This window comes from Anas acuta, chromosome 2 (assembly GCF_963932015.1).
Source record: "Anas acuta chromosome 2, bAnaAcu1.1, whole genome shotgun sequence".
Lineage (NCBI taxonomy): Eukaryota > Metazoa > Chordata > Aves > Anseriformes > Anatidae > Anas > Anas acuta.
Genome location: NC_088980.1, coordinates 73,604,796 through 73,621,562, shown reverse-complemented (window position 1 = coordinate 73,621,562; position 16,767 = coordinate 73,604,796). Strand labels below are relative to the sequence as shown.

General features: G+C 36.4%; 1 protein-coding gene across 4 annotated transcripts in view; it reads left to right on the top strand.

Moving 5' to 3' along the window:
• Nucleotides 1-16,767, top strand: part of CDH12 (cadherin 12) — a 579,148-nt gene that overhangs the window by 556,607 nt on the left and 5,774 nt on the right. For 3 of the 4 annotated variants that reach the window (XM_068670854.1, XM_068670856.1, XM_068670855.1), the window contains 4 exons: nt 919-1,055; nt 8,337-8,458; nt 10,068-10,185; nt 15,243-15,494. In XM_068670854.1, coding sequence (XP_068526955.1) covers nt 919-1,055; nt 8,337-8,458; nt 10,068-10,185; nt 15,243-15,494 — 629 coding nt within the window. The remainder of the gene's footprint in view (nt 1-918; nt 1,056-8,336; nt 8,459-10,067; nt 10,186-15,242; nt 15,495-16,767) is intronic. The other variant, XM_068670857.1, reaches the window with a different exon arrangement.

The window sequence follows — 16,767 nt, the reverse complement described above, 5'->3', positions numbered from 1 at the left end:
AGCAATGAAAAGGAAATTAGTTGCTGGCGGCACTGCATCAGAAAAATTATTCTGTTATGACTACAAACAGTGGCATCAAATGAGAAAATAGACTTTCAAATTAATTAGCATTTAATGGAAATGGTTTTGGAATAATTATCAGATTGCTTTTAAGTGGCTACATTTACAAGCACATCTCTTCTTTCTATTAAGTCCTTGCCAGGGAAAAATAACAAATCTGTGTAAATTTTGAGTTTTGAACCTGTTCTATGTTTGTACTTACTTGACAAAAAGTCCTAAGGAGAATAAGGAAGCAATAATACTGCCCTGTTCCTCACAGCCCCAATGAAAGATCTGTTCATTCTTCCAAAAGGCAAAGAGCCTTTGCACCTTTATATGTGGGGGGGAATAAGCATAGTGTTCTCTACCTTCCATACTGTAATTCTTCCAACATCCCTTAGGTGAGGGACCTCTGAGTAGACTGTACTAACAGCCTGCACACATCCACTAGGACACCTCTCTGTAAGCCCATCGAGGCTATCACAGCAACAAATGGATGTAAAGAGATCAGATCTGACTCACTATTCATCACTAAGCATGCACTGTTTTACATCTTTTTTTTTTCCCCTGTAAACCTCTCTAGTATTTTCCAAAGTGACAGACATAAGTGACGAAGTCAACTTCTCAGGAGTCTGTTTTCAAATAATCTGAACATAAGAAGTACTAAATCTTTTATTATATCCCATTTTTCCCTTGAGCATTCTAACTCTGCAAAATAAATAAATAAATAAATAAATTGTTTACTGTCTTCTTCCTGCAAGAATGGTAATAGCTGGGAAGAGAAAAATAACAAAACTTCAGCCAGCTAGACTGCTGTTATGATAAAAGTGTAATCATTGCACATTTGCATCTACTTTGTTTAACATTTTTCATATACAGATACTTCATCGATTGGAAGAATGATGTGGACAGCTACTTTACAATAGATGCTACTGAAGGAACCATTGCTACTAATGAATTACTGGACAGAGAAAGCACAGCACAATACAATTTCTCTATAATTGCAAGTAAAGTTAGTAAGTATGACACAAATTGAATTAATATCCTAATGTGGCATTTTTTTCAGAATGTAGTGCTCAAACAGAAATATGCTGTGAAGAGTGCATGTATTACTAAGAAATTATTTAGAAAGGCCCAACAAATACCATTTTCCCAGACTCACTGTAAGGCTGTGTGATGTTCAAGCAGGTCTGTACAGTGAGAGTTTTCTAGTAGTCCTCATTCAGGGACAGTTTCTTCAGAAGCTGAAAAAAGTTTTGTCGGCATAAAGAGTTCAAGGCCAGAGGAGACTGTACAAGGACCTTCCTGTTCTCATTTCTGCTTTTATAATGTGAAATATGGTCAGTCAAGTAACAGGCATTCTATGTGCTTTCTGAGGATGTAAAAATATAAACACTCATTCAATTCACAGACAAGCAGTGCGAGAAAATTAAGTCAAGATAGCATGACAATAAATTAAGGCGCTAAATGAATCAGACTGCTTGCTCTCTGCTTTTGATTTTTCTCTTTGTCCAAGACTCTTTCTGCTTAACCACTTGTTTTCTTTTCCTGTATGATCTGTGGTGGTTTAGTTTGTTTTGTGTCTTCTCTCACAAAGCTTTTACTTTTGGATAAGAACTGCCTTCCTTTGTTGTATTGAGTAACTTCACCTTTCTTCATTGCCATCCTTGTGTGTAGCATTCCTCCCTCATGATCCTGTCAAACTGAAAGAGTTGTAGGCTTATATCATCTTTTGAATACAAGTTTTTTGATCATCCAGAAGTTGTGTAAAGGCCACAAAAGTATCACTTTAGACATCAACAGGATGTAGAAGGAGATCCCTGATGCGTTTCTTATTCATTCTGTATTGTTTGTGTGTCCAGAAATGCAAGTTTCTATAGCAAAAAACATGTTTTCCTCAATGTATTGCTTGGCACTAAGACTTAAGTAATACATTCTGCTAACTGGAAGAGGGAGATTTTGGAAATAGAAAAGGCATATATTATTTAAAATAAAGAAATTCTCAGTTGTAATTGTATCCCAGAGAACTACATGTTCATTCCCTGGAGTCTGAAAATATAACAAGGACACCGGTCAGATGAACACCTGAATTCTATTAGCTTGAAGTAGGAATACACTGACAGAGGTAACTATCATAAGCGATTGAGTATATGGAGATACGTGTGCATGTGTATACTGACAGGAAGTCCAGCAGAACTGCACTTCCTTTCCAGAGAAACTGAAAGGCAGGTAGATGCAGTAAGGAGGTCTCTTAATGGTCTGCATTTCATTAGAGCTTAAGTATTTATTGGTGGATAAGGAATATGTGAGAAGTGTAAAATTTTTCTGCAATAAGGCAGCAGATTTAATAAGTTTAGTGTGAATCTGTTTATTTAATTACCTAAAGTAATTAAAGTCAACTAAAACCTCTATGAGCACATTCTCAACACATATACAGTAATAAAATGTTTATGTAATGCTGAAGCAGGTAGCCTGTGCTGCAGAATTTCCAATTTTAACAATTACCTAGTTAAAACTTTACATTGAGACATAATTGTGACTCATTTCACAGCACACCAATATGTATACATCAACCATTATACATAGCAATAAAAACAATTGCTGTACCTGTTTCCAATACAAATATTGTAAAATTATGGAAGATTTGAGGTATATAAACTCTCAAAAATTTATATGCAGTTGTCTGACTAGAACTAGCACAGAAATAACCATGGGCGGTTGAGAAATGGCACACTGCACACAGCCAAGAAGGCATAAGAAAATGAAAAGGGAACACCTGAATTAAAAGAAGAAAAAAATACAATATTATGCAATTTGTTCTGCTACAAAAGGAGATGCTACCTATTCAGTGCTGATGCAGAAACACTGAAATTACCATCTCTTATAACAGTAACAGTATACTGAACAGTACCTTGGCATATACATAAATACCCAGGGAGACTGGCCCAGTATTGCATAAACTTGTCCCAGGAATAGACTTTATTCTTATCTAGGTATTTTCAACTCTTGTTGATCTCAGCTATTTAAAAGAAACAGACTCCAAAATATTAATATGCCTATTACTTATTTTGCTTTCTCACATCATTTTTTTCCTCTGAAAGAATGCCATAAAACCTTCTAGATATCTTCCAGTGGTCATTTTGCAAATTATCTTTTCTAGACCAGGCCAACTATAAACAAGGCCCACCAGCTTTGTCTCCATCAAGTTAGAGAAAAAAATAAATTAGATTGGCTTTGCCATCATTCCCTTGTATATGGAAAATGATGCCAAGGTCATGAGTGGGCTTGTGTAGACTCACAGTCTGTCTCTTAGCACCAGAGCTTTCTAGTGATTGTTTCCAACGTGCTTCTGTAGCTTCAGAATGAGACCCTCTAAGAATCGCAGATGACGCTTGTTACATTTTTTTTTTTTTCCTTCTCACAGCAAGTAGAGTCTCAAAGTAATACTACAATTTCTGAACAATCAAATTACCTTTCACAACACAAATGGCACAAATGACATTCAGTTCATATAACTAAACATAACAGCAGACAACACGTAAATATAAATGTAGAATTGGATGTACCATTTGGACTTCTCTTATAAGCTGTTAAGTCTGACTTTTATTAGCAGAAAAGCACCAGACGCTGTATTTTTAAAAGGAAACTATCTCAAAAATGAGGCAGAGGAGAATTGCTTTATGTATATTAGAGTATCCTTTGATGACCTTGCCTATTAGGAGAAAATAATATTTATATTATATATATATATAATATATATATATTATATATATATATATTATATATATATATATATTATTTTATATATATATATTATATATATTATATATTATATATATATATTATATATATATTATATTATATATATATATATTATATATATATATATATAGATAGATATAGATATAGATATATAGATATATATTTTAAATCATTGTTCTTTGGGAATTTGTAAATGTTTTTACATCCATTGTCCCCATTCTGCATTTTTATTTGACAAAGATATACTGAAAGTACTCTTTTCTAAACTCCAGGTCTTGACACTTCATTCATATGTACACCAGACGTGGTGCAGATTGGTAGGTTGAACAGAGGCAAAACTTAGAGCCTTAGCAACAAGTTAATTATTAAATCTGCTTGTTCTAGGCTTGCTTGTGTCAACTTGTATGCTCAGAGACAAAGCAAGTTCTGATTAGCCAGAAGTGACACCATATATCTTGTTTATGAACAGTAGCAGCTTGTTCCATGTGGGGAACTCAGATAAGGAAAGTTATTCTAGCCATGTCATGCAATGACCAGCTCCAACCATGTATCATTATACTGCTATTTTTATTTCTAACCCTGATAAAATACCAAACACCTGATCTAAACATGATCTGTGAATCTGTCTCCAAATAGCAACACAATGGACTGTTGAGAACATCTTAGATGTTTACCGAGCACAGAGTGATGGATGCCTACTGTGTGTAACACAACACACTATAACTTTATTCTTGCCCTTGTTTAAGCTTATCCCAAAGTGGAAATCTTCTTTCTTGGGAGGTGTATGACTGTTCTGCTAACATATGGATGATGACACAGATGTGAAGGCAGCTGAAAGCAGAAGGTCCCTTACCCATGTATAGAAATAAAAATTAAAAGAACAACAACAACAAACAGCCTTCATATCAAAAAAAGTGCTTAAAAAGGAAAGGGATGTTTTAGACTCCTATTTTACTTGAAATTCTTTTCTCTCCCAAAATGTATTTCATTGTGGTTTTGTTTTCTTCTTAGAGTAAATCAATACCCTAGTAGCTTTCATGCTTCTTGTTTCTGAACATTTTTGATCCCATAAACTCTGCCCAAACTAATGAATTAAACATGCCTCACATTTATTCCATGCACTAAGGCCAGCTGGCACTGAGCAGCCTGTTTCTTTGCTATCAAATACTCTTACCTTCCAAACAGGGTGTCCACATGTAAATCGATTCTCTGAGAGTGGTTCCTCATCCAAACTAACTCTCAGTATGTGAATGTGAATCACCTGCAAGACCACTAGTTGCTCCAGGACAAAAATGTGCCAAGGACTGCTGTAAGAACTTACCAGTAGAAATAACCACAGTCCAGTGCTCAGTAAGTTCCCTGGTGTCCTGCTTAATTACCAAAGAAGGAAATAGTTTTTGCATCTTACAAAAGAGATAAAAAAGAGGTAAAAGAGGTTAGCATAAAGATCTTACTTCTGGTTTCCCATCCTCAAGGCTATGGTTATGGTTGAAAATAAATATAAAGTATGCATAATCCTTTCTGTCCAAATCATCTTCCCAACTCCTGTAACTCTAGGTTCAAGTTTTGTGAGTGCTTAAGAAACATAAGCTTAAATCTCAAGATGGAGTTTATCCTCTTCCTTAATACTATAGGTCGGACTAAGGAATCACCGGTTCTCCTCAATGATCAGCATCTGTTTTCTCAGATATCTTAGATTTGAACAAGCTTATTTGTAAAAGTATTTTCTATTGCTGTAAAGATGTTAGGGTAGTCAAGCAAAAGAAGGAAGCAAGGTTGTCAGTGGATAGGACAGATAGGAAAAATGAGGAAGAGAGAAGCTAATTAATTTGCCTGTATCATATAAGCAGGATTGAAACCTGAAATCTGCCTTTTAATTACTATGCTAATGATTTAACCACTTGCCTTCTCTTCTGTGTAATATGGGTTTAAAAGGCATAAGCAGATGTTTTCAGTGACTCACTCACTGACACCAGCATGCATATCACTACTGTGCTCACTGGGCTCAGAATTATTTGATTTTCAGAATAAAACAGCAAATAAAAGAAAAACAGAGAAAAATGAGGTCAACTCTGTGAAGTGGTATTTGAAATGTAATTCTCTGTCCTTGTTCACATCAAGTATTACAAGTCTTTGTAATCATATGTGAATTCAAAGCTGTATACAATCTTCTGGCAGTCTTCCTTTGTATACATGACAAGTTACACTAATATCACTGCAAACCAGAAAGAAAATGAAACAAACCATAATGTGAAACCCAGAATTAGCTCCATCTTATGCTGTAGTAACCCTGTTTATTTCCATGTTTGATTTTTGCAAGAAAAACATCTATCTTGTAAAAATAGCTGGCAGAAAGATATATAAACTTTTCAAAGAATCTCATTGATGGTCTAATTTATTTTCTGTGAAACAGATGCAAAAAGTATACAGATATTCATGTATATTTGCAAAGCTTGCTGCAGTGATTATGAGAGAAGGCAAAATGGTAATTCTTTGTATATTTTGTACACGTATGCTTCTACTGGAAGGACATTTTTAATGTATTCCTATAAAGAAATGAAAAAAAACAAACCTATCTACACCTGTACTTTCACAGCAATGCATTAACCTCTCATGTGTCTTCAGAATATATACTGAACTCTGGCTGCTCAGCTTTATACCTTAGAATGAATGTGGAAAACCTGAAGGAAAGCCCACGTTACTCTGTGGGAGTTGCTGGGTTCTGCAGGGGGCACTGCAAGCAGGGAAGTTTCAAGATTTTAGGTTCGGTTTCTGCCCGTATGTTTTTGAACTTGACCTGCTCAGGACTCCAACTTATATTCAGAGTTGGAGTCCTGCCCTCTACTGACAAAAAATAGCGTCTTAGTACTTTTTTGTTTCCTGTCAGTTCAAAGGAACCAGTTCAACTGTGGCAAGTGATCTAGATTTCTTCTGGCACCTAAACAATCCCTGCCCTGTTCCCGGAACAAGTCCTGTCCACAGTCATACTGCACAAACCCTTTTTCCAGAGACCTTCTGAATGTAGGGCTGGTGATAACTTGGAAACGACTGTGGGCTCAAAGAGCACAGAAAACAATGGTCAGATTTCTATACTAATTAGACAGGATCACAGGAAGGAACTACAAATACTGTGGGATTTTGGTAGTGGTATTTTTAAGATTTCAAGTGAATATGTAAGATGGTCAGTTTGTCCACTACTTGTAAACAAGTAAAGCATGCTTTTACTTGCAACCACTGCTACTTAACTGGGAAATCACTTTGAAAAGCCTTTTTGCTTTGGCAGAAGCCTCTTGAAAACATTTCCTTTAGTAGTTCCTAAGAACAGGAAAGAAATCACGTAGGATTTTGACAAGTGCTACAATGAATTTCTGCATGCTGAGTTGTAAGGTATTGTTGGCCTGAGAAGAGACTTTGCCCCCTGCCTTATTAGTAATAAACAATAGATTTGCACAGGTTTATACAAATTACAAAGTTAGCAGCTGCTGCAATTTAAACCGTTCAGTTATGTCTGAAGATTCAAGAAAACTGTTCTTGTTCTTAACCATGACCCCATGCTGTCATTTCTACACCACCTAGCTTCATGGCATAGATTTCTTGAATAACTAACTGTGTCTGTGTAGTCACTGCCACCCTTTAAATTCAAAAGGATAATTATATTATCCTTTTCTATGTATCTGCTGTCATCCAAGGCATCTCAGCATAACAAGAGTAAAAGAGAATTTTATCTGCTTGGTATTGAATTTGTATCTCCTTTCCATTGGACATTGAATTTGCAGGTAATCTTTTTTATAAAATGCATCTAGTGACTACATTATATCAGCTTAATAAATTATACTTATCTGTGTTAGTAAGACAATGAACAGAAGCAGAATATATACTATTTTTTAGCATTTATTTTGCACAAGACTATTTGGTCCTTCCAAATATTTATGCAGCTAAACAAATATGTTTTGACATAGCTTGATAATCTGAGTTGAATCTTAGTTCTATATGTTTCACTGCTAAATTTACCACTGGTTTTCAGCAAGTTTTTTTTCTTTTCTTTCTCTTTGTAATCTTTCTCTCTCACTTTTCTGCATCTAATAAATGAGTATGCTCCACTTACCTCCTTAATATATTGGAGATGCAAACAGTGCCTAGATAATATTGATTTTCTGCAATCCATTGTGGAAAACAGAATTCAGTTTTAATCATTGGAAGTATTTTCCAAAGACTCCATGAAAAGTGATCTGAGAAAAGTTTGCACCTATAATTACACGTGAAGTTTCAAATTCTGTAAATCATGCTCTGATAAACATAATCATGCTGATTGATTCCTTACTTCATGAACATTAATGGATCAGAGTCTGGTAAAAAATGATAAGAAGCTTGCTTCTGATTTCTGCTTAGTACAAATCAGAAATAAATGGAAGTCAAGGATTTTTAGAAGTCATCCTACTGTGATCAAAACATATTATGACAGCTCATGGGCACTGGTGATGACAACAAACATAAATAGCATTCCTTAATGCTTTTCTCCTAAAAATTATTTATAGGTAACCCATTATTAACCAGCAAAGTCGACGTTATAATAAACGTCTTGGATGTCAACGAGTTTCCTCCTGAAATTTCAGTTCCATATGAGACATCTGTATGTGAAAATGCCAAACCAGGACAGGTATTTCAAATTTGTAATGCTTGCTACTTTTCTTTATATTTTCTTATTATTTATAGCAATGCAAAATTCTCGGTTTGAAAAACGGCATCGTGTTTACATGATTCTTTTACAAATTAAATGCCTGTGATGTAAATATCCACCTTTTGGAATTCTGTTTGTTGACCTTTATGGTCTAGTTACTTTTGTGAACCCTGGTTATACAGGCTACAGCCACCCTCTGCTGTGAAGGAGTGGCAGGAGAAAGAAGCCCTTCATGTAAGATATTTAAAGACTGCAGTCTTTAACTGCAGTCAAGTGAGTAAACAGAGCAGGATGGATTACATACATCTCTGTGTCCTATCCTCAGGAAAGAAACCCACAATACCAAAGACAGCCCTTCTGAAAGCTTGTTTTTACAAGCAGTTTCAAACATATATATAGAATGCAAACCCTTTTTCAGATTCAGAATAGCACCTTATACCATGAACAGGGCCTACCTCAATAGAGCTGGCACAGCAGTTGTTGGCAAGTGCTCTTCCTGCACAAAATTTGCACAACTAAACAACATTGTGCTGCAAAATGCCAAGGCTTTGCACCTTGCTGCAAGGCATGAAGGCTACCATCACACATACTAACAGCTAGGATGGTTTCCAAGACCTCTAACTGTTCAACTATGGGTGTTACTGCCAGCAGTGGAAGGAACATATACAGCCTGCTGTGTCATCAGTGACTTCTCTTTATATGCATGTAATATTTATTCAGCCCACATGATTTTTATTGATTTTATTACAGATATAATAGTAATCATATAGTATTCCTCTCATCTTCTTTTTTTTTAAAAAAAAAAATTTATTATTTTACATGCTTCACAACTACCTCCCAGAAATCTTAAATTAGATTCTAGTTCATCAGATCAAAACCTTTCGTTTTATATTCAGGCACTGGTAATGGGAAGGGCAGTCTTTTACAGGAAAGGCTGCAATAAATGATTAACTGACAAAAATTATAAATATTTTTTTACATAAATAATTGCCAAAACTTTTTGTCACAAAAATCTAGATCAGTGGCAATCCTACCATGAAACATTCTAACTGCGCTGTCCTCAACTAAAATCTAATAGGTCCTCATCTACTCTTAAGACTCAAAAGTTCCTGTCACAATACTCCATTCATGCCTGGATAGTATAGATCTTTCAACCCTCTCCACTTCCTCCCAAGCTGGAAAAAAAAAAAAAAAAAGTGCAGCTTTGTGAAGTACTGCACCATGTGGTGTTACTAATAATGGTAGTAGCAATAAAAAAGTGAGCTGTCTTTAATTAATATACCACTCACCTGCAAACAATCACTCATATTTTGATACAAAGAATTAATATTAAATACTTCCCCTATCATAATAGGGAAAATGCTTCTGATTTCCTTCATATATGCCAAAGGGAGACCTTCTGTGACATCACCAGACTTCCAGAGGTTAGGGCATTCAGACTCCTCACCTCACTTCCAGTAGAGGAATGAGAGTAATCCAGAAGGATTTCCCTTTCATTGTTTCACCTGAGGTTCACTTTCCACTTCTACAAAACTGTTTCTTTTAGAAGAGTGAACTGACTTCAGAATTAACCTTAATTTGGTTTCAGGTAATACAGACTGTCACTGCAGCAGACAAAGATTTGTCACCAGCTGGGCAAAGGTTTTCCTTCAGACTGTCACCTGAAGCTTCCAACAAACCAAATTTCACAGTCCATGACTACAGAAGTAAGTTGCTTACCTGTATCTCTCTTTCAGAGCAGCAGGCTGTGATTATAATGACCATTATGATTACTTTGTATTACAGTCATGCCTACAGACTAACTTTTTTACATGACATGTTTCTAGTTGTTAAACTATTTAGGACATACAGAGATATATATTTAAGTCTTACATTTTTTTCTCATCTGTAGGGGCCAGAAATTGTCTGAACATCAAAGTCTGGAATTTCCTTACAGGCCTGCAAAAACACTACTGCATGTTTCATTACTCTTTCTGCCAGTGCAGGTCTACCATTAAATAAGGCATTAATGCTGCATTGTTTAAATAGTACTGCTTTTCTAACTGATTTCAAAGGATGCAGCTATTATGCTTTCTGAAGAACACATACATGTAGTCCTATAGGAGAATTAGTTCTGAATATCGATACTGCTGCTGCAGTATAACACCATCCTACAACACTCTCAAAAATTGATAGATTTATATGATTAACTTACCTGATTTTTCTCCCAGTTTTTTTTATTACTGATGATCTGTTCTTTATTTTTCAATTGAATGCTTCCCATAAATGGCAAAGATTACTTTTTTTACTACCATAGAATTCTTTAAGCATGTACTCTTCTGAACAGAAACAGCAAAAGAAAATCTCAGAATATCTCTATTACTTACTTTTTCCTGATTTTCCTTTTAGTAGAAAAAAATCTTTTTTTTTTTTTTCCAATTGATAGTCTATATTTTTTATACAGAATCCAATACCCAGCATCAACATTGCCATATTAATCATGCTGTACTGTGTCTCTTGACTAAGTGGTACTTTATCATATAACAACTGATGGTAACAGCTGTCAAAATTACAATGAAAGCATGATGACTAATCATGTCCTTTAAGTGATAAAGTGCCTTGTTTTACTTCACAGGTGGAGGGGGTGTAGGAAACTGTGGTTATGCCTGCATTGGGGCAGGTCTGCTCAAGCTCAGGGTAGGAATGTAGGATGCTATAGTGTTTAAGAAATTAAATGATGCTGAATTGGATTAATTTATTTATGTGTTTACTTATTTACATAAAAGGTGCACAGGTGGCTAATTCTCTTAAGTCCTTTTTCAGCATGTAAGTACTTTATACACCGGTAGTGTTCTTAATGCTTATGTTATTATTGTTACAGAGAAGATACATATCTATAATACATCATAATAAACAGCAGCAAATTTTCATTACCAATTAATTTAAACAAATTTGGAAAGAAATTTTAACACTGAGTCTATCAGTAATTAAGTGATTTTTGAAAAACCGTGATATAAGCTTTTCATTAAAAAAGTTTTACCTTGCTTTGCAAAGAAAGAATACATAAGGCCTCAAATAAAATTCAGTAACATTCCTTTACTTATTTGCTTAGCTATATGTTCTAATTATTATTTTAAGAAAAAATATTTGATTCTTATTATTTAATTTTAATTTCAGAAGATGGTAAGTATGCTGTCGAGTATTCCTTTCTTGAGAACTGTTATCTCATCTAAGAAGAGCTAGAAATGAAAAAAAAAATGCATAGGCTACTTATTAAGTCATTTTTTTCTTACATTTAATATATGACTCTGAAGATGTTAACTTTTGCCAAGGTTAGGAGGTATCAAATGAAAGCCAACAAAATAAGCACAGATATTAATTATGAATACCTTAATGATTAAGAAAGTTCTGGAAAAAGATAAATTTAAAACAGCAGAAAAAATAACTCTTTTTTTTTTTTCCTCATAGCTTCTCTGTATGGATGACAAGGCAAAACTGTTTTCTTTCCAATCTTAGTAGTGACTACAGTCTAAGGGTATCACAGATAGCTATGTTTATAGTTTATTAATGATCAAAGAATTTCACTTAATGATTTGTAAATACAGTATGTAATGAAGACAAAATCTTCACAACATCAGAGATATGAATAGTATTAACTTATCAAACCAGAAACATGTAGATCAGCATTTTTTCAGAGACCAATCAACTTGTTTTCTTGAGACAGTTCAACGAATATAAAGCCTTGTAATGGAATTAAATCCTCTTACTTTTTCTTTTTTCCTTGTAAGATTAGGTCATTATTCTTCTCCTGAAGTGCTCAGTCTAGTAAGTTTGGTTTTAACATCTACTACTTTCTCAAGATGCTGTGGTATTGCAACATCTAACGTTATTTAGTCCAAGCAAGATTAAAATGTTGCTCATCATTGAGTCCCACTGGACTTACCCGTTTGATAGTGGGGAATCACAGAATTGTCTAGGTGGGAAGAAACCTCAAGATCACCTAGTCTGACCTCTAAAACTATGGTTTAGTGGAGGACTAATAAGGACTAACAAGGACTAACAAGTCCTCCACTAAACCATATCACTAAGCTCTACATCTAAACGTCTTTTAAAGACCTCCAGGGATGGTGACTCAACCACTTCCCTGGGCAGCCCATTCCAATGCCTAACAACCCTCTCAGTAAAGAAGTTCTTCCTAATATCCAACCTAAAACACCCATGGTGCAACTTTATCTCATTCCCCCTCATCCTCTCACCAGGCTCGTGGGAGAACAGACCAACCTCCACCTCTCTACAGCCTCCTTTAATGTACTTATCAAGAGCAATAAGGTCGCCCCTGAGCCTCCTTTTCTCCAGGATGAACAAACCCAGCTCCCTCAGCCACTCCTCCTAAGACTTGTTCTCCAAACCCCTCACCAGCTTCGTTGCCCTTCTCTGGACTCCCTCAAGCACCTCAATGTCCTTCTTGTAGTGAGGGGCCCAAAACTGAACACAGTACTCGAGGTACAGCCTCACCAGAGCAGAGTACAGGGGGACAATCACTTCCCTAGCCCTGCTGACCACACTGCTTCTTATGCAAGCCAAGATGCTGTTGGCCTTCTTGGCCACCTGAGCACACTGCTGGCTCAGATTCAGCTGACTATCAACCAATACTCCCAGGTCCTTCTCTGCCAGGCAGCTTTCCAACCATTCATCTCCCAGCCTGTAGCTCTGCTTGGAGTTATTGCGCTCCAGGTGCAGGGCCCAGCACTTGGCCTTGCTGAACTTCATGCAGTTGACCTCAGCCCATCAGTGCAGCCTATCCAGATCCTCCTGCAGAGCCTTCCTACCCTCGAGCAGATCGACACGCACCTAACTTGGTGTCATCTGCAAACTTACTGAGGGTGCACTCGATCCCCTCGTCCAGATCATCGATAAAGATATTAAAGAGGACTGGTCCCAGTACTGAGCCCTGGGGAACGCCACTAGTGACCGGCCTCCAACTGGATTTGACTCCATTCACCACAACTCTTTGGGCCCGGCTATCCAAACAGTTTTTAACCCAATGAAGCATATGCCAGTCCAAGCCACGAGCAGCCAGTTTCTTGAGGAGAATGTTGTGGGAAACTGTGTCAAAGGCCTTACTGAAGTCAAGGTAGGCCACATCCACAGCCTTTCCCTCATCCACCAAGCACGTCACTTTGTCAAGAGGAAGTTTGCTTTCTCTTAATGCTGTACTGCAGTTTCTGTTGTTTTCCATTCTCTGATTTGCTGTCCATAGTGTTTTCTTGGAAAACTCAACATGATGCAGTAACTTTTGCCATTTTTTTTTACCAAAAAGGTGGAAAGTCTGCTCTGTAGACAGTTTAGAAGTGTAATAACAAAACCTCATTTTTGCTACAGGTTTTGCTACACCTCTTAATAAATACAATAATTTTTAAGTTAGAGATTGTGTATTTGTGTACCTTGTATGCCTTGTACTAACAAGGCTGGTACTTTGTAAGAGGAACTTGAGGTTTAGTTGGGGAAACAATCTTGCTTGTCGCATTATAGTTAATACTTTTACAAGTAAAGATGTCTTAACATTTTTAAACTCATCAAGATGCTCAATATCCAGTGCTATTTGATAGTGTTACTATCATTGGTGATATGAAATCAGAGTTGGTGTAATGTGTAGTGCACCTGGTGTAATGTATTTGTAGTTTTTATATAGTGTAGATGATTAAACAGAGAAAGAACAAGCTGAAGACGGAAGTTAGTTTGTTTCAAACAACTTTGAAACATTTTTATCTTTCAAAATTAAAATTCACTGAACCTGTCATGTCCATGTGCCATGTTTGTTTCACAAAATGGTGACTTCTGAAATAATCATTCTGTCAGTCAAGTGCTTTCTGAATGGTGTCTGATCATAATGCATCTGATCTTGGATATTTAGGATTCCTTCTTATTGTCCTGTTGAATTCACCAGCCTTAATTTTTCTAGTGACAAAACCACAAGCGGGACTGAGAGTCATAGCATAGACAAGCAATAACCTTTTCTGAAGATACAGTAAAACACAGGGGTCAGATGATAAAATAGTTACTGCTGCAGGCTACCTTCATTCAGATCTGACAGATTATTGATTCCTTGCTAATTTTCTTTTCTTTTTGTTTTGAATATAATTATTTTTATCTGCACATAATTTTCATGCTGCTCTGTTTGATTCAAGAAAAGCAGTGATAACTGAATAGCTACTGAGAAGAAATGACAAAACATAACTTCTAGGAGCTCTGAACATATTTGTGACTAAGTGATGGAAAATGTGCTGATTATAAATTACTCAGATCATTTCTGTACTTATTTTTAATGAGGCAAGAAAGTTGAAGGGGTTTTGTATTTTGTTCAAGTATCTTATTTTCATTTTTAAAGGTAAATGAATTGCTTAATAGAGAGCAAGTGGATCTAAATACACTTGCAAACGAGTCCTTTTGAGCACAGTCCTGGACTTTAAGGAGATAAGGAGAAAAGAAAAACTGAAAAGCCTTCCTACACTACACTACCTGTAGTGTTTTTATTTATTTATTTGTCTTTCAAATGTTAGCTGTCAAGCTAACAAGTTTACAAGAAATGAAGTATTAGTTGATGCTCTGCACCGATCAGAATACAGTACCATCTGTAATGATAAAATCAGGTAATTACATAATATCTTGTCATTCACTGAGTTTCAGAAATAAAACAGCTTCCTTTGATTAAAGGTGATACAAACTACACGGGTGAATTCAGTGCACAATAAAAATCCTGTAATGTCTTTCTCATGTTTTACAGACAACACAGCTGGGATTGAAACCAGGAAAAATGGCTACAGCAGGAGGCAGCAAGAGCTGTACTTTCTTCCAGTGGTAATAGAAGATAGCAGTTACCCTGTCCAGAGCAGCACAAACACAATGACTATCCGAGTTTGCAGATGTGATTCTGATGGTACCATCCTGTCCTGCAATGTGGAAGCAATCTTCTTGCCAGTAGGCCTCAGCACTGGAGCACTGATTGCCATTCTGCTGTGTATTGTTATACTTCTAGGTTAGTTCTCATGACACAATTTGAAGTGTGTTATTATGACTCACCTGTGAATTACTAGTGAATCACTAGTGTTGTCACTAGTGTAATCTGGTGTTTAAAAAAGCCACTGAAAATTGCATGGATGTTTAGGAGAACTTGTGTGCTTCTACCTTTCTAGGAAAGCATCCCAAAAACATTGACAATGAATGTGAATCTGCTAACCCCTACATGTTTCTTATCGTATGAAATGAACCAACTTTCAGTGGAACCTGAACTGTATTTTTTCTCTGAAACAGTTTCACTTAATACTTTTCTTGAAAAGCTGACATTTTTTAAATTAAAAAGGTAGAGAAGTCTTACTGACAGTAACAGCAATAAAGGACTTAGTAAAGTCCTTTATTTAATTCTTAATACCAACTTGAGAAAAAGAAAAGTGATGAAATGAAAGAAAATAAAAGAATTGTAATAAAGACTGTGACTGGCTAGGTCGCTGTAAAACTTGACACAAACATTCTAATTTCAGCTTGCCTTCCATAACATGGCATCATCATCTAGATCTACATTATATTTAAATCTCATCTTATTTACAGTATGCCCACGGCAATCTATACTAGTGTGCATCCTACCTACAGTATAGCTTTAATGACCAGGTAATAAATTCAAGACACCTTTGTAACATACACAGGCTCACTGTGGGCTACGTAATGCAGACTGATTCTTACAGAGGCCTCTTCTTAATACTAATGGTCTTCCTAGATCTCATGCTAATCCTTGTGTACGTTTATTGGATAAACAAAAAGAGCACAGACACTGAATATAATGTAGGGATTGTTGTGGTTCTGCTTGAGTGGGCAGTTGAGCTCCACCACAGCCGCTCTCTCACTCCCCCTCCTCAAAGAGAAATGGGGAGAAAATATGTGAAAAGGGCTCAAAGGTTGAGATAAGGACAAGAAAATCACGCAGTAATTATTGTAACAGGCAAAACAGACTTGGCATAGGGAGATAGTAAGATTTATTGCTTATTACTAACAAGCTAGAGAAGTGAGAAACAAAGGAAAGAAACCAAAAGCACCTTCCCACCCCCCGCCATCCACCCTCTTCCACCTCCTCCCCCCGAGCAGCGCAGGGGAATGGGGGAATGGGGGTTATGGTCAGTCTACAGCGCTTCTCTGCCGTTCCTTCTCGGTCACTCTCGTCCCCTGTGCTGTGGGGTCCCACCCACGGGATGCAGTCCTCTGATCCAGCGTGGGCTTCCCACAGGCAGCAGCTCTTCCAGAACTGCTCCAGATATGGG